Below are 18,281 nucleotides of genomic sequence, written 5' to 3'. Positions count from 1 at the left end.
CGGTCATGTGAGACGATGTTGTATATGGAGGTCATGTGGGCGGTGCTGTATATGGCAGTCATGTGTCCGGTGTTGTATTAGGCGGTCATGTATGTTGTATACGGAGGTCATGTGGGCGGTGCTGCATATGGCAATCGTGTCCGGTGTTGTATATGGCAGTCATGTGGCACGGTATTCATTATGACTCAGTGAATTCACACTCGGCTTATTATAATTTGTTCTTTATTGTACAGTAATTAACCGGGTTCCAGGTCGGTGTTTGGGAACGATCATATCCCCTCTTTCTCTATCCATTCTTTGTAAGCTCCAGCATAGTTCCGGGCACTGAAACATAAAAACAAGGACGTGAGAATGGAGGGACTACAATGTTCAGCATCACCTATAGAAAAGTAATTCTGAAGGCCCACACCTGGTCCTGGTCCCCACTCTCTGACGGACCCCAGCAAGCTACTTCCCACCTGTCCGGTACATCAGAGTACTTTATTGTTAGGGCGGTTTCTCTAATCTCTACCTTCCCCGTTGTGGGGCACATTTGCCCTCTGCCACTTCACTCCCTCATAATAATAATGGTGTTTCTATAGCGCCGACATATTCCAAAGCGCTATACATTAGGGAGGAAAATAAAGACATTACAGAATAATCACACCTCACCACTTGTGCCCTCGACCCACTCCCGTCTCACCTCATCCCTAACTTGGCCACAGTCTTCATCCCATCTCTAACACACCTCTTCAACCTTTCACTTACAAATGGTGTCTTTCCCTCATCCTTCAAACATGCCTCAATCACACCCATCCTCAAAAAGCCCTCCCTTGACCCATCCTCTGTGTCTAACTATCGCCCGATATCTCTTCTCCCTTACGCCTCAAAACTACTGGAACAGCATGTATATCTTGAACTGTCCTCCCACCTCTCCTCCTGTTCCCTCTTTGACCGGTTACAATCTGGCTTCCGACCACATCACTCAACTGAAACTGCCCTAACTAAAGTCACTAACGACTTACTAACCGCCAAGAGCAAGCGACACTACTCTGTTGTCCTTTTGGACCTGTCCGCTGCCTTCGACACTGTAGACCATTCCCTCCTGCTACAGACTCTCTCATCTCTTGGCATCACAGACTTGGCCCTATCCTGGATCTCATCATACCTAACAGACCGAACATTTAGTGTCTCCCTCTCACACACCACCTCCTCACCTCGCCCCCTGTCTGTTGGTGTTCCTCAAGGCTCTGTCCTAGGACCCCTACTATTATCCATCTACACCTTTGGCTTGGGACAGCTCAAAGAATCCTACGGTTTGCAGTATCACCTCTATGCCGATGACACGCAGATCTACCTATCTGGACCCAACTTCGCCTCCTTACTGACTGAAATCCCACAATGTCTGTCTGCTATCTCAGCCTTCTTCTCTGCTCGCTTTCTAAAACTGAACATGGACAAAACAGAATTCATCATCTTTCCCCCATCTTACTCTACCCCTCCACCAGACCTATCCATCAATGTCAATGGCTGCTTTCTTTCCCCAGTCCCGCACGCTCGGTGCCTTGGGGTGATCCTCAACTCTGCGCTCTCTTTCAAACCACATATCCAAGCCCTCGCCTCCTCCTGCCGCCTCAAACTCAAAAATATTTCCCGGATCTGCACATTCCTTAACCACGAAACCACAAAAACACTAGTGCATGCTCTTATCATCTCCTGCCTCGACTACTGCAACCTCCTACTCTCTGGCCTCCCCTCTAGCACTCTGGCTCTGCTCCAGTTCATCCTACACTCTGCTGCCCGACTAATCCACCTGTCTCCCCGCTATTCCCCAGCCTACCCCCTATGCCAGGCCCTTCACTGGCTTCCTATTGCCCAGAGGCTCCAATTCAAAACCCTAACCATGACATACAAAGCCATCCACAACCTGTGCCCTCCATACATCTGTGACATGGTCTCTAGGTACCTACCCGCACGCAACCTTCGATCATCTCAAGATCTCCTTCTCTACTCCCCCCTTATCTCTTCTTCCCACAACTGCATACAAGACTTCTCCCGTGCTTCCCCCATAATCTGGAACTCTCTGCCGCAACACATCAGACTCTCACCATCAATGGAAACCTTCTAGAAGAACCTGAAGACCCACCTGTTCCGACAAGCCTACAGCCTGCAATGATCCTCGGTCTACTAAACCACCGCACGACCTGCTCTACCCTCTCCTACTGTATCCTCACCCATCCCTGTAGACTGTGAGCTCTCGCGGGCAGGGTCCCTTCTCCTTATGTACTTGTGTGTCCCTTGTCTTACACATGTTTATTATACTTGTCTATATTTCCCCTTTTCACATGTAAAGCGCCATGGAATAAATGGCGCTATATACAGTCATGGCCAAAAGTATTGACACCCCTGCAATTCTGTCAGATAATACTCAGTTTCTTCCTGAAAATGATTGCAAACTCAAATTCTTTGGTATTATTATCTTCATTTAATTTGTCTTAAATGAAAAAACACAAAAAGAATTGTCCTAAAGCCAAATTGGATATAATTCCACACCAAACATAACAAAGAGGGTGGACAAAAGTATTGGCACTGTTCGAAAAATCATGTGATGCTTCACTAATTTGTGTAATTAACAGCACCTATAACTTACCTGTGGCACCTAACAGGTGTTGGCAATAACTAAATCACACTTGCAGCCAGTTGACATGGATTAAAGTTGACTCAACCTCTGTCCTGTGTCCTTGTGTGTACCACATTGAGCATGTAGAAAAGAAAGAAGACCAAAGAACTGTCTGAGGACTTGAGAAACCAAATTGTGAGGAAGCATGAGCAATATCAAGGCTACAAGTCCATCTCCAAAGACCTGAATGTTCCTGTGTCTACCGTGCGCAGTGTCATCAAGAAGTTTAAAGCCCATGGCACTGTGGCTAACCTCTCTAGATGTGGCCGGAAAAGAAAAATTGACAAGAGATTTCAATGCTAGATTGTGCGGATGTTGGATAAAGAACCTCCACTAACATCCAAACAAGTTCAAGCTGCCCTGCAGTCCAAGGGTACAACAGTGTCAACCCGTACTATCCGTCGGCATCTGAATGAAAAGGGACTGTATGGTAGGAGACCCAGGAAGACTCCACTTCTTACCCCGAGACATAAAAAAGCCAGGCTGGAGTTTGCCAAAACTTACCTGAAAAAGCCTAAAACATTTTGGAAGAATGTTCTCTGGTCAGATGAGACAAAAGTAGAGTTTTTAGGGCAAAAGCATCAACATAGAGATTACAGGAGAAAAAAGAGGCATTCAAAGAAAAGTACACGGTCCCTACAGTCAAACATGGTGGAGGTTCCCTGATGTTTTGGGGTTGCTTTGCTGCCTCTGGCACTGGACTGCTTGACCATGTGCTTGGCATTATGAAGTCTGAAGACTACCAACAAATTTTGCAGCATAATATAGGGACCAGTGTGAGAAAGCTGGGTCTAACTCAAAGGTCATGGGTCTTCCAGCAGGACAATAACCCAAAACACACTTCAAAAAGTACTAGAAAATGGTTTGAGAGAAAGCACTGGAGACTTCTAAGGTGGCCAGCAATGAGTCCAGACCTGAATCCCATAGAACACCTGTGGAGAGATCTAAAAATGGCAGTTTGGAGAAGGCACCCTTCAAATATCAGGGACCTGGAGTAGTTTGCCAAAGAAGAATGGTCTAAAATTCCAGCAGAGCATTGTAAGAAACTCATTGATGGTTACCGGAAGCAGTTGGTCGCAGTTATTTTGGCTAAAGCTTGTGCAACCAAGTATTAGGCTGAGGGTGCCAATACTTTTGTCCGGCCCATTTTTGAAGTTTTGTGTGAAATGATCAATGTTTTGCTTTTTGCTTCATTCTCTTTTGTGTTTTTTCATTTAAGACAAATTAAATGAAGATAATAATACCAAAGAATTTGTGTTTGCAATCATTTTCAGGAAGAAACTGAATATTATCTGACAGAATTGCAGGGGTGTCAATACTTTTGGCCATGACTGTAAATGCATAATAATAACGCAAGATACAGGAGCAGTGAGGGTCCAGCAGCTACAATCTATGAGGGAAAAGGGGGAACACGACAGGTAGGTACATGGTGTGAGGCAGCAACTGGTGTCATATGTGAGGGTCGCTATGTGTCCCCCAGGATGCGCTCAGAAGCGTATTGAGGCTGCAGGAGTGCATTGCAGTCACAGGCATAGCTGTGATAGCAATGTAGAATAAAAGTAAGTGTTAGTCTTGGACAAGCTATTTGTCCAGGGCAGATTTAGGAAAACCTGCCATGGGCTTTTATTTTTTAAACAAGATGTGTGCCCGATGCTATCGCATCGGGAGGGCAGTAACATCACGATGGGGGCAGCTTTGTGGCGCTGGGGGTGGCGGTACACCTACTTCCGTGCAGTCACATCCGGCAGGAAAGACGGTGTTTTGTGGCCTGTGCTGGAGATGGTGTGCGGCGCCACCAGTGGGTGGCCGCACCCAATCTCCAGCACAGGCCTCAAGTCGTGGTCTTTCCTGCCGCCTGTGATTGCACGGAGGTGGGTGGGCAGGCAGTGGTCTCTTTATACCCCCTTCATTACACCCCTCTCGTTATACCCCCTCTTTACACCCCTTTCACAGCCTTGTGATCACAGCGGCAGCCTGGATCCGAGCGGCAACTGGGATCCGAGCGGCGTCTGTGATCCAAGCAGCGGCCAGGATCCCAGTGGTGGTCGGGATCGCAGCAGCGTTCAGGATTGCTGCGGCGGTTGGGATCGCAGTGGCGGCCTGGATCGAGATCGCAGCGGTGTCCGGGATCGCAGCTGCGTCCTGGATCCGAGGGGCGTGACTTGGGTGTTTCAAAATGGCGGTCGGCGTACTTCCGGTGTGGCGCAGTGGATTGTGGGATTCAGAGACATCCAGGTGGAAGTGGATGACAGACAATTTAAGGCAATTACATATATATATATGGACTACAGGATGGCAGTGAGGCGGTCCATTTCCTGCTCCGGCCCCAGGTTTTCCATGTGGCCATGGCCACAGGTTCTTCTGTAAAAACTCCTGCAGCAAAGGGGTGGGTGTGTCAGTTTGGAGTTTGTAACTTGCGGAGCAGTCAGCTCTGTAGAAGCTCATCCTGTGTGAGTTAACACAGGGCCAGCAGTGTGAACTCCTGGCACCCCACAGCGCTATACGGTGGTGCCGTCGCCCTCGATAACCAGACTCTCACAGACTGTTTTGTTTCCCGGTTGCGATCCGGAGGATAATGGGCTGTGTTGTGCTGTGCTGTGAGTAAGTATTAAAGAGACTTTTGCTATGAATGTTTCCTGTGGTCACTGTCTGTCACACTGAACCAACCCCGCTGCACTACAGTTGGTTGGAGAATGCGGGCAGTGTGAATTGAGGCATACCCCAACGCCAGCTGCATGTCTGTCATTAGGCCTGCCACACTGCAACCTAGGCCTGTGGACAAAATGGAGGAAATCCTGAAGCAGCTGGTCCTCATAAAGCAACAACAGCAACAGACCAATAACCTGTTGCTGCAGCAAATTGCAGCCCTGCGTGAGGCACCTCCTGCACCGACCTCGTAACGTCACGAGGCCTGAGACAAGGTCCGCTCCACTTTGAGGAAACTGAGTCTGGAATATGACATGGAAGCTTTCCTCACAGTCTATGAGGGCATGGCAGAGAGGGAGAACCTGCCAACGTTCCAGTGGACCGAAGTGGTGGCTCCGTTCCTGAGGGGTGATGCGCTAAAGGCCTACTTTGACTTCAGTCGGGAGGACGCCCAGGACTACGCCAAGCTAAAAGGTGAGATCCTTGCCCGACTGGGGGTCAATACCTACGTGAGAGCCCAACGGGTGTTTTCATGGACTTTTGTGGAAGCCCAGCCTGCCCGGTCTCAGGTTTATGACTTGGTGCAGCTTGTGAAAAGGTGGCTCCAACCTGAGACTTTGACTCCGGCCCAGGTGGTGGAGAGGGTGGTGGTCGACCAGCTGGTGAGAGCTCTGCCAGCAGCCACACAGCGTTGGCCACTCAGGACATTATACGGGACATGGCTCCATTACAGCTGTCACGTCGGGCCCCACCAACCCAGGAGCCTGGGAAAAATCTATATCCCTCTAATGGGGCCAATTATTACCGAGTCCGTATCGACTGACAGCAGACCCGTGTCCTCTAAGTCGGCCACAAGGTCCAGTCCCGCCGCAGCTATCAAGTGTTAGCGGTGCCAGGGCCCTAGACATGTGGCCTGCGACTGCCCCCTGAACCCATGGACTGTGGGTATACTCACCGTGTGTCTACGTATGCCCAGCCAGTCGGCACTGCCACTATAGTCACTGCCGGTACCAAACTCCAACTGTGCAAGGTACTCATTAATGGGAACCAAACAGACACTCTCTTGGACTCGGAGAGCTTAGTGACTCTGGTACATGGGTCCCTTGTTGCTGTGGACAACCCCAATGGACGGGAGGTGGTGGTTGTATGCATACATGGGGAACTCCGAGAGTACCTGACCGGAGGTTAAGTTTTCCACCCCGTGTGGAGAGATAAGATGTGGTGGGACTGGTAAAGACTCCTCTGTATGGGACTGTATGAGGAAGAAACTTACCCCTGTTCTGGTCCCTGTGGGAGACCTGGGTTAACCCTCCCAAGGTAAATGATTTTCCAGGCGCGGAACCTGAAGATCCCGAGTCAGGATACCTACTGTAAGGGTCGCCAACCTAGGGATAGAGTGTAACCCCGACAGGTTTCCCTTAGAGGTATTGGCAGGAGAGGTCGAGGAGACCCCACGGATCCCCGAGCTGGAAGTGGCCCCTGGTAAGTTCGAGATAGCTCAGCTCCAGGATTCCGACATTGCTGAGGAATGAGAAAGAACGATAGAGGTTAATTGTGTGGCTCAGCAACCGGGTGGAGAAATGTTTTTTCCCCGCACGGCTGTCAACCAAGTCCTATTGTATAAGGTTGTAAAAATCCAGGATGAAGTGGTAGAACAACTAATAGTGCCTCAATCCTAGCGTAGCACAGTGCTCAAAATGGCCCACACCCACATGCTGGGAGGGCACATAGGAACCAAAAAAGATGCAGGAACGCATACTGCAACTTTTTTTGGCCTGGGTCTAAGTGGAGGTCCAAAGGTACTGTGTCACATGTCAGGAGTGCCAACTGACCTCACCCACTGTGAACTACCAGAGTCCATTGGTACCTCTGCCCATCATAGAGGTACCTTTTGAGCCAATTGTGATGGATCTAGTGGGGCCGATAGTAAAACCTGCCCGGGGCCTCCAATACATATTGGTGGTCGTAGGTTACACCACCCAGTACCCGGAGGCCATTCCACTTCGGCCCACCTCAGCCAAACTTATTGCCCGGGAGTTGTTTGCCATGTTCTGTCGCCTTGGGCTACCGGAGGAGATCCTCACTGATCAGGGGGCTCCTTTTATGTCCAAGGTGACATAGGAGTTGTGCACGTCTGTGTATCACCCCCAGACAGATGGGTTAGTCGATCAATTCAACAAAACCCTCAAATCCATGTTGAAGAAAAGTAGTCTCCAAGGATGGAAAGGATTGGGACATGTCATGTTGTTGCCCTACTTGATATTCACCATTCGGGAGGTACCGCAGGCTTCCACGGGATTTTCACCCTTTGAGCTACTGTATCGCAGGTATCCTAGGGGTCTGCTGGACGTAGCCAAAGAGACGTAGTGTTAGGAACACCGCACCGCACTAGCTCACTGAGCCAGTGCGCGTGTCCTGAGTAGAACAAACTATGCTCAAAGGTACCTGAGGAGCGGGGCGGCAGCGGTGGAGATGCAGCCTTCAGGCAAACAGGACCTGAAGTACGTGACTGCCAAGGGGCGGAGCCGGCCGCAGGTCTCCCAGAGTGAGCAGGAGCAGAGAGAGATGCCGGCCAGAAATACAGTCATATGTTAAAGTTTGGGCACCCCTATTAATGTTAACCTTTTTTCTTTATAACAATTTTGTTTTTTGCAACAGCTATTTCAGTTTCATATATCTAATAACTGATGGACTCAGTTATATTTCTGGATTCAAATGAGCTTTATTGTACTAACAGAAAATGTGCAATCTGCATTTAAACAAAATTTGACCGGTGCAAAAGTATGGGCACCCTTATCATTTTCTTGATTTGAACACTCCTAACTACTTTTTACTGACTTCCTGAAGCACTAAAATGGTTTTGTAACCTCATTGAGCTTTGAACTTCATAGCCAGGTGTATCAAATCATGAGAAAAGGTATTTAAGGTGGCCACTTGCAAGTAGTTCTCCTATTTGATTCTCCTATGAAAAGTGGCATCATGGGCTCCTCAAAACAACTCTCAAATGATCTGAAAACAAAGATTATTCAACATAGCTTTTCAGGGGAAGGATACAAAAAGTTGTCTCAGAGATTTAACCTGTCAGTTTCCACTGTGAGGAACATAGTAAGGAAATGGAAGAACACAGGTACAGTTCTTGTTAAGCCCAGAAGTGGCAGGCCAAGAAAAATATCAGAAAGGCAGAGAAGAAGAATGGTGAAAACAGTCAAGGACAATCCACAGACCACCTCCACAGACCTGCAGCATCATCTTGCTGCAGATGGTGTCACTGTGCATCGGTCAACAATACAGCGCACTTTGCACAAGGAGAAGCTGTATGGGAGAGTGATGCGAAAGAAGCCGTTTCTGCAAGCACGCCACAAACAGAGTCGCCTGAGGTATGCAGAAGCACATTTGGACAAGCCAGTTACATTTTGGAAGAAGGTCCTGTGGACTGATGAAACAAAGATTGAGTTGTTTGGTCATACAAAAAGACGTTATGCATGGAGGCTAAAAAACACAGCATTCCAAGAAAAACATTGCTACCCACAGTAAAATTTGGTGGAGGTTCCATCATGCTTTGGGGCTGTGTGGCCAATGCCGGCACCGGGAATCTTGTTAAAGTTGAGGGTCGCATGGATTCAACTCAGTATCAGCAGATTCTTGACAATAATGTGCAAGAATCAGTGACGAAGTTGAAGTTACGCAGGGTATGGATATTTCAGCAAGACAATGATCCAAAACACCGCTCCAAATCTACTCAGGCATTCATGCAGAGGAACAATTACAATGTTCTGGAATGGCCATCCCAGTCCCCAGACCAGAATATCATTGAACATCTGTGGGATGATTTGAAGCGGGCTGTCCATGCTCGGCGACCATCAAACTTAACTGAACTGGAATTGTTTTGTAAACAGGAATGGTCACAAATACCTTCATCCAGGATCTCATTAATAGCTACAGGAAGCGACTAGAGGCTGTTATTTTTGCAAAAGGAGGATCTACGAAATATTAATGTCACTTTTATGTTGAGTTGCCCATACCGGTCAAATCTTGTTAAAATGCAGATTGCACATTTTCTGTTAGTTATATTTCTGGATTCAAATGAGGTTTATTGTACTGAGTCCATCAGTTATTAGATATATGAAACTGAAATAGCTGTTGCAAAAACCATAATTGGTATAAAGAAAAAAGGTTAACATTAATAGGTGTGCCCAAACTTTAACATATGACTGTAAAGATCCTACCAGCAGGTATAGCTCAAACAGAAGCACCAATGAGCGCTAGACAAGAGGGATGTCAGGGACAGGCCAAGGGTCACAACCAGACGGACAGCAGAAGTACCAAGAGCGTAGACAGGAGGATATCCAGATACGTAGCCAAAGTCAGAAACCAGGGGAACAGACACACAGTACCGAATCAGCAGGCAAGAACATAACAGGCAACAGACTGGGTCAAAAACAGGTAATCAGGCAGAAAAGCAGGCACATGGCACTAGCACAAACGCACACGGGTTAGCTTAACTAAGCCGAGGGCTAAAGTATAACTGACAAGGATGGAGGTCCACAGTGGTTATAAAAACCCTTCCCATGCCCAAAACGAGGCCACAGAGTTAACCCCCGAGGCTCCAGGTCAAACTTCACCACAGAATCATGACACGTAGCAGCAGGAACCAACACCCCATAAGAGTGTCATTGAGCAAATGGTCAACATGCAGGACTGAATTGCAGCGCTCATGCCTACAGTAAAGGAGCATTTGGTGGATGCTCAGGCAGCGCAGAGTCGCATAAATAACAAAAGGGCCACGGTCCGCTCCTTTAAGGCAGGAGATCGAGTGTTGCTTTTGGTGCTCACCACCAAAAGCAAGCTTATGGCCAAGTGGCAAGGGCCGTATGAAGTTCGAGAAAAAGTAGGTGAAGTAAACTATAGAGTTTACCAGCCCAGAAAAAGAAAACCCAAACAAGTGTATCACGCTAATATGTTGAAAGTGTGGAAGGACCGGGAGTGTATGCTTACGGAGGTGACTCCCAACATATCCTCTGGGGACCCTCCGATATCGACCCGGTTGGAGGCTGAGGAAGAGGTAAAGCTAGGACACCCTCTCGAAACAGCAGCGACGAGAGGTGTGGAAATTGGTACAAGGGAATACTGATGTATGCTCGGTTGTACCTCTGTCATCCAGCATGACATTGTCACCGAGCCTCACGTTAGGGTAAGAATGAAACAGTAGCGTGTGCCCGAGGCCCAGAGACAAGCCATTGCGAATGGTTCTGTAATGATTTCCGTAAGTTAAATGAGGTGTCAAAGTTCGACCTTTACCCAATGCCCAGGGTGGACGAGCTGATCCAGCTCATGGGTCAAGCCCAGTACTTCACCACGCTCGATCTGTCCAAGGGTTATTGGCAGGTGGCTCTTACAGAGACAGCAAAGGAAAAGACCGCCTTCATAACACCGGAGGGTCATTACTACTATGTAGTCTTGCCCTTTGGACTACATGGGGCCCCAGCCACGTTTCAGAGGTTGATGGACATAGTGCTGAACCCCATCGGAAATATGCGTCAGTGTACATAGATGACATCATCATCTTTAGTACTGACTAGCATACCCACTTGTCCCAGGTACAGGTGGTAATAGATTCACTCAGAGCTGCGGGCTTGACGGCGAATCCCAAGAAATGTGCGATAGGGCTCGAGGAAGCCCGGTACTTGGGTTACGTGATCAGCCGTGGGTTTATCAAACCCCAAATAAATAAAATCGAGGCCATTCAAAACTGGCCCCGACCTGTTACCACCAAACAGGTGAGAGCGTTTTCTCAGAATCATTGGGTATTACCGGCGGTTTATACCTAATTTTTCGGGGAGAACAACACCCCTTAAGGTATGTTTCCACGGTCAGTAAACGCTGCAGGTTGGACGCTGCATACAGCTGCAGCGTCCAACCCGCAGCGGCCAGATGTTACAGCATAGTGGAGGGGATTTCATGAAATCCCATCTCCACTATGCATGCAGGTAAGCCGGAGGTGTCCCTGCATAACCGGACACGCAGCTCGTCTTTCCAGACCACAGCATGTCTATTTATCTTGCGGAGACGCTCTGTCTTTGCAAGATAAAGTCACCCATACAATGTATAGGACGCTGTGATTCCACTCGGTTCAATGAACACATGCGGAATCATAGGCGTTCAAATGCCGGAAGTGCTTTGGACAGAGTGGACATGTGCTGCGTCCAAAGCGCTGCCAGATACAGTGGAAACATACCCTTACCAATCTCCTCAAGGGAAATAAGTCAGTCATGGTTCGGGAGAACCCCCAGGTGGAGGAAGCGTACCAATCCATGAAAGTGGCGCTGTGTGGACAGCCCACCCTCATTAGCCCCAATTTTCAGAAACGCTTCATTGTGCAGATGCCTCTAACGTGCGCCTAGGAGCGGTCCTGTCGCAGAAGGTGGACAGAGAGGAGCATCCGGTCACCTACCTAAGTAAGAAACTCACCCCAGCCGAGAAAAATTATAGCGTAGTGGAGGAGTGCCTGGCCATTAAGCGGGCCTTGGAGTCCCTACGCTATTATTTGCTCAGTCGACCGTTTCGCTTGGGGCTGAACAGTGGAGCACTGTGGGTGAGAGTGACGAGTTTATATTGAACTCTGGTGTGGATGGGTAACCAGTGCAATGACTGGCACAGGGTGGAGACATTGGTGTAACGGTTGGTGAGAAATATGATCCTGGCTGCGGCATTCAGGACAGATTGGAGAGGGGAGAGTTTAGTAACAGGGAGAGGTACAATAGTCCAGAGGAGAATGAATAAGAGCTACAGTAAGAGTTTTTGCGGAGTCGAAAGTAAGAAACTGTCGAATTCTAGAAATGTTTTTGAGGTGTAGATGACAAGAGCGAGCAATTGATTGGATGTGGGGGGTGAATGAAAGATCTGAATCAAGTATGACCCCAAGACAGCCAGCATGCTGCTGGGGAGTAATGGTATAACCACACAAGCAAATGGCAATGTCAGGCATAGGTAGGTTAGTGGAGGGAGGAAACACAAGGAGTTCAGGTTTTGAAATATAAAAACATGTTTCAGCTCACCCCTTAGTGTCCTCAGGAAAGCAGGAACCACACTGTCACACGGAGCCGCCCTGGCCTGGCGGATACAAGTCCAAACACACAGTAATCTCCAGCGATCTCAGGCAGGAAGGTAGTTATAAAAAAATTATTCCATGATTAAGACTCCTTTGAGTTGAAATGCGTTGGATTTTTTACCATCCACTGGGGTATCCACTACCTGTAAGCCTGGATAGCTCAGTCGGTAGAGCATCAGACTTTTAATCTGTGTACACACTCTGCGGATTCTGCTGTGGATTTTGCAAAATCCGCAGGTCAAAAGACCAGCGGTTTATCTGTGGATTAGCCTGCGGTTTGACAGCTGTACAATTTAGCAGGTGTAAAACCGCTGCGGATTCCGCACAAAGAAGTGTCATGCTGTGGTTTTGAAACCGCAGCAAATCCGAGCGGAAAAATCCACACCATGGGTCAGCTGAGCTTTGGATTCAGTGTCTCTCCCCTCTCCCCTCCTGGTATGTACCTTGCTTTTGTGTCTTTGTAACTTCACCCCTGATTATATGGCTGTCCAGCTGGGGATTTTACCCCTTACTGCTTTTCACTGGTCTGCCTGTTATATATTGGGTGTTTATACTTGGATACTTATTTATCTTTACCACCAGGTGTTTACTCACAATAAGGGTCAGAGTGAGGTTTTGACACTGTATACCCCTTTGCTCTGCTTCTGCTTGTGTCACCCTTTGTTTGTCATTGTTTGTGCTTTTCTACCTGTGTTATCTAATAAAGATTTGTGATTTTATCATACCTTGGACATCTATGCACTGATTTCCTTTTGCTGCTTACCATGTGCACTGCGGTTTTTGATTTCCATAGAATATAAAGGTACTGTACACCGCAGCAAAAACTGCTGCGGATCCGCAAGGGGCAAAACTGCTCCACAGCGTGTGCACACACCCTTACATGCTCTTTTAATGTAAAGAAATAAAGGAATATTTTTTATAACTACCTTCCTGCCTGAGATCACTAAAGATTACTGTGTGTTCAGGTTCAGTTTCAGATAGAGGGAGGACATGATGTTGGAGACAGCGGTTAGACAATCACTGTTGTCACGAGTAGAGGTGTATAATTGGGTGTCATCAGCAAAGAGATGGTATTGGAAGCCAAAGCTACTGATTGTTTGTCCAATAGGGGCAGTATACAAGGAGAAAGACTGATCCTTGAGGAACCCCGACAGTAAGGGGGAAAGAAGTGGAGGAAGAGCAAGCAAAAGATACAGTTAAGGAGCGGTCAGAGAGGGAGGAGGAGAACCAGGAAAACGGTGTCATTGAGGCTGATGGAGCGGAGCATAGTGAAGAGGAGCTAGTGATCCACAGTGTCGAATGCTGCAGAGATCCAGGAGAATCAGCAGGCATTAGATTTAGTTGTTAGTAGATCATTAGAGACTTTATATGAGGGCAGTTTCACTAGAGTTTGAAGAGCAGAAACCAGATTGTAGAGGGTTAAGAAGAGAGTGATCTGAGAGATAACGGATTAGACGGAGTGGATCAAGCGTCCCCAGAGTATAGAGATGAAGGGAACATTAGAAACAGGCCTATAGTTAGCAGCACAGTTGTGGTCGAGGGATATTTTTTAGTAATGGGTGTATGATGGCGTGTTTAAATAAAGAAGGAAAGGGGGCGTGGCCTGGCAGGCAATGTGAAAGGAAGCAGGGTCTGTTTCTCCCTCTGGTGCCTGGAGTAATTCGCAGCCCCGCTGACACCACTGATATCCTCAGCCAGATGATCAGATAGATAAGGGGGGAGACTACCTGCAGCTGCATTCTGAAGCCCTGGTGAGGAGCCATGACCCGCAGGAGACAGAAAGATGCAGGAAGGGGAGATGTACTCAGCTCACAAGATGGAGCTGAGGCCAGGAAGGAGGCAGAGAGAGCCAACACTGAATGTCAGAGACCTATGGAGGCTGCAGCTAAGCTGAAGAAGTTTGCTAGAACTGAGGAGGATTCCCTGCTATCTGGAGGTAAACAAGGGGAGGAGGAGGAGAATGTTTCAGAGGATTCCCTCGGAAAGATGGGGGAGGAAGAGGAGCAGCCGCAAAATGGAGGAGCTGTGGTGGGGGCAGGTGAGACCCAGGAGGCAGGGGAGGATCAGGAGAATCCCACACTGAAGGACATATTTGCTGCGGTCTCCTTCTGTAAGAATGCCTTAACTACGCTGACACAGCAGGTTCTGGGAATTCAATCTGAAGTGTCTGGTTTAAAAAAAGATATGAAAAAAGCTGATACCAGAACAGAAGAGGTAGAAAAGAGAGTGGGGCAAGCAGAGGATCACATCACTAAACTCCAGAAAACAGAAAAAAGATTCGCTCAGCAAATCTCTGAAATAGTGGGCAAAAATGATGATCTAGAGAATCGCTCTAGACGTAATATAAGGATTGTTGGCCTCCCGGAAAAATCCGAAGGGAGAAACCCCACAGAATTTAAGGAAGAGTGGCTCAGGGAGAAATTTGGCACAGATACTCTGACCAGGTTTTTTGCTGTGGAGCGTGCACACAGAGTTCCCATGCAGCCACAACCACCAGGTAGGGGACCACGCACTATGCTTGCTAAGCTTCTCCATTATAGGGATAGAGACATAATTCTAAGGAGGGCGAGAGAGATGGGGGATCTTGCCATGAATGGTGAAAAAGTAGCTATCTACCCAGACTTTTCTATTGCAGTCCAAAAACAGCGTATGCAATTTGGAGGAGTGAAGAAGTGTCTTAGAGAGCTGGGAGTGCAGTACTCCATGATTTTCCCGGCTAAACTAAGGGTGGTGGCGCTTGATAAAGTGCAATTTTTCATCGATCCGATAGAAGCTAACCAATGGATTGACATTAATGCGCATAAACTCCGGGGGAAGACATGAGCTGGAATTGATTGATTAGTCAAGAGGACTATGCCTGAGCTGGTCGGCTGAGGACATATTACATCTTTCAGTGTCTCGCAAGGAATTCTTAACCGTTTTTTTCCTGTCGAAGAACTGATTTTTGGTAGGCTTCGGCCTTATTCCTGGTTTTCCTGTCTGTTTTTTTTTTTGCCATCGGTTCTTTGGCCCTTTTATTATACACCTCTTGATCTCCTGAATATGATCTTCTTTAGATCCACTGGCATATGGTTGAGATTGAGGCTTTGGCGGGGCGAGATGATTGAGATTTGGTGGTTGCCCAATGTTGGGCACAGCGGGGGTGTTTATTGTTATAGTTTCCAAAATTTGAATTGTATATATGTTTTATAATATTATTGATGATGTTATACAGTGGGATCTTCTATCCTACACAACAGGACTGGGGGGGAAGCTGGGAAGATAGTTGCTCTATGTATGCAATCAGATGAATGTAGAAGCATAGTGGGAGGGGAGGGGGGCCAGGGACCAGATTACCCAGCTCTCTTTGAGAGTATATGCACTAGGAAGGGGGAGAAGAGGAGGGGGGATGGGTGAAGGGGAGGGTGAGGGAGGAGGGATGGGTTCAGACAGCAAGGGGGAAAACTACACCGATTAATAATTCCAGTTATCAACACTATGGAGAGGGGGAAAATTAAGGTACTAAGTTGGAATGTTAGGGGTTTATCTGACAAAACTAAGAGGGCAGCTATATTCAAATATATACAAGACCAGGGCCCATCGGTGGTATGCCTCCTAGAGACTCATCTTTGACCAGACACAACGAGACTCTTGAATAGGCGATGGATACAGAGGGCCTATCACTCTACTTTTTCTAGCTACGCAAGGGGGGTATCTGTGCTAATTCATACTTCAATACAATATGAGGAAATAGAGGTGCATATTGACCCGGATGGGCAGTGTGTAGTCATCAAATGTAAATTATTTGGCCACCTTATGTGCATTGCCGCTATTTATATTCCACCCCCCTACTCGAGTGCTAAACTTGGGAATTCTCAGGAAGAGGGGGAGTATTGCCTCTTTTGGTAGTGGGTGACTATAATAATGTAATAGACTCTTATTGGGACAGGAATAGGAGGCAGTTGGGAGTATTGAGTGATACTATAACCCCATTTGGCAATTTAGTTGGGGAAATGGTTTTGATGGACATTTGGAAGGTAAGAAATGACGGGAAACAGTGCTTCTCCTGCTATTCAGCTTCTTATAATACCCTATCCCGCATCGACATGGCATTAGCTAATGAGTTGATGAATGCAGTGGTGGGGGATGTGCAATACTTACCGAGAGTGATCTCGGACCACAGTCCCATCCTTGTGTCCATTAAACGGGAGCGTTTGAGAGGGGGGATAAGGGGAGAGTGGAAATTACATCCGGCCTGGATACAACATATAAATATGCAGGGCATCATGCGGGAGATTGGGGAATTCTTTGTCCATAATGATGATAGTGCTCATCCTCTGGTGGTATGGGACGCCATGAAGGCATATCTCCGGGGAATTCTATACAGGGATATATGTAGGAGAAAGACACAAACTAAGCGAGATGAGGTGGATAGTCTGGAAGCCCTAACTAGGGTGGAAATAGAAATGGCACAGCACGCTACACCCGACACTCAACTGACACTTAGGCAGGCACATGAAAGGGTCAATAGGTTACTACTAGATAAAGCAACTAAGAAGCAGGCTTTTTAGAAGATTAGATTCTATGAAGAAGGGGAAAAAGTTGGTCATCTTTTGTCGATTATAGCTGCAGCCCAGAGAGGCAGCTCATTTATACATAGTATGGATACTGCAAAGGGGACAAGGGTTACTGAGACGCCCGAAATTCTGGAGGTCTTCGCAGGTTTTTACCAGAACCTCTATTCATCGAGTAGAATGGGAGGGGAAGGGGGGGGGGGCGGAGGCATTTCTAGGAGCGGGACTGCTCCATCTATGGAAGATAGGGATAAGTTGGGGTCTCCTATCACAGTAGAGGAGTTGGAGATGGCTCTGCATGGTATGACTAATGAGAGGGCCCCGGGACAGACGGTCTTCCTGCGGAAATATACAAACACCTAGAAGAAATTCTGCTACCCAAGCTATTAATACAGTCATGGCCAAAAGTTTTGAGAATGACACAAATATTATATTTTCACATGATCTGCTGGCCTCTGGTTTTTATGTGTGTTTGTCAGATGTTTTTATCACATACAGAAATATAATTGCAATCATATTATGAGTAGCAAAAGGTTATATTGACAGTTAGAATGAGTTAATGCAGCAAGTCAATATTTGCAGTGTTGACCCTTCTTCTTCAGGACCTTAGCAATTCTCCCTGGCATGCTCTCAATCAACTTCTGGATCAAATCCTGACTGATAGCAGTCCATTCTTGCAAAATCAATGCTTTTATTTTGTCTGAATTTGAAGGTTTTTGTTTGTCCCCCTGTCTCTTGATGATTGACCACAAGTTCTCAAGGGGATTAAGATCTGGGGAGTTTCCAGGCCACGGTCCCAAAATCTCTATGTTTTGTTCCCTGAGCCATTTAGTTATCACCTTTGCTTTATGGCAAGGTGCTCCATCATGTTGAAAAAGGCATTGTTGATCGCCAAACTGCTCTTGGACGGTTGGGAGAAGTTGCTCTTGGAGACATTCTGGTACCATTCTTTATTCATGGCTGTGTTTTTAGGCAAGACTGAGAGAGAGCCCATTCCCTTGGCTGAGAAGCAACCCCACACATGAATGGTTTCAGGATGCTTGACAGTTGGCATGAGACAAGACTGGTGGTAGAGCTCACCTGGTCTTCTCCGAATAAGCCGTTTTCCAGATGTCCCAAACAATCGAAAAGTGGATTCATCAGAGAAAATGACTTTACCCCCAGTCCTCAGCAGTCCACTCCCTGTACCTCTTGCAGAATATCAGTCTGTCCATGATGGTTTTTCCTGGAGAGGAGAGGCTTCTTTGCTGCCCTCCTTGAGACCAGGCCTTGCTCCAAGAGTCTCCGCCTCACAGTGCGTGCAGATGCACTCACA

General features: G+C 47.4%; 1 protein-coding gene across 2 annotated transcripts in view; it reads right to left on the bottom strand.

Moving 5' to 3' along the window:
• Positions 1 to 205: 205 nt before the first annotated feature.
• TSTD1 (thiosulfate sulfurtransferase like domain containing 1) overlaps positions 206 to 18,281 on the bottom strand; it is a 68,588-nt gene continuing 50,512 nt past the window's right edge. For both annotated transcript variants that reach the window (XM_073552285.1, XM_073552286.1), the window contains exon 4: positions 206 to 324. In XM_073552285.1, coding sequence (XP_073408386.1) covers positions 270 to 324 — 55 coding nt within the window. In that variant the 3' untranslated portion in view covers positions 206 to 269. The remainder of the gene's footprint in view (positions 325 to 18,281) is intronic.

The sequence above is a fragment of the Dendrobates tinctorius genome, unplaced genomic scaffold (assembly GCF_039654945.1).
Source record: "Dendrobates tinctorius isolate UK_male_01 unplaced genomic scaffold, ASM3965494v1 ptg000189l, whole genome shotgun sequence".
NCBI classification, from domain to species: Eukaryota; Metazoa; Chordata; class Amphibia; order Anura; family Dendrobatidae; genus Dendrobates; species Dendrobates tinctorius.
This window is presented reverse-complemented; position numbering and strand designations above follow the sequence as displayed.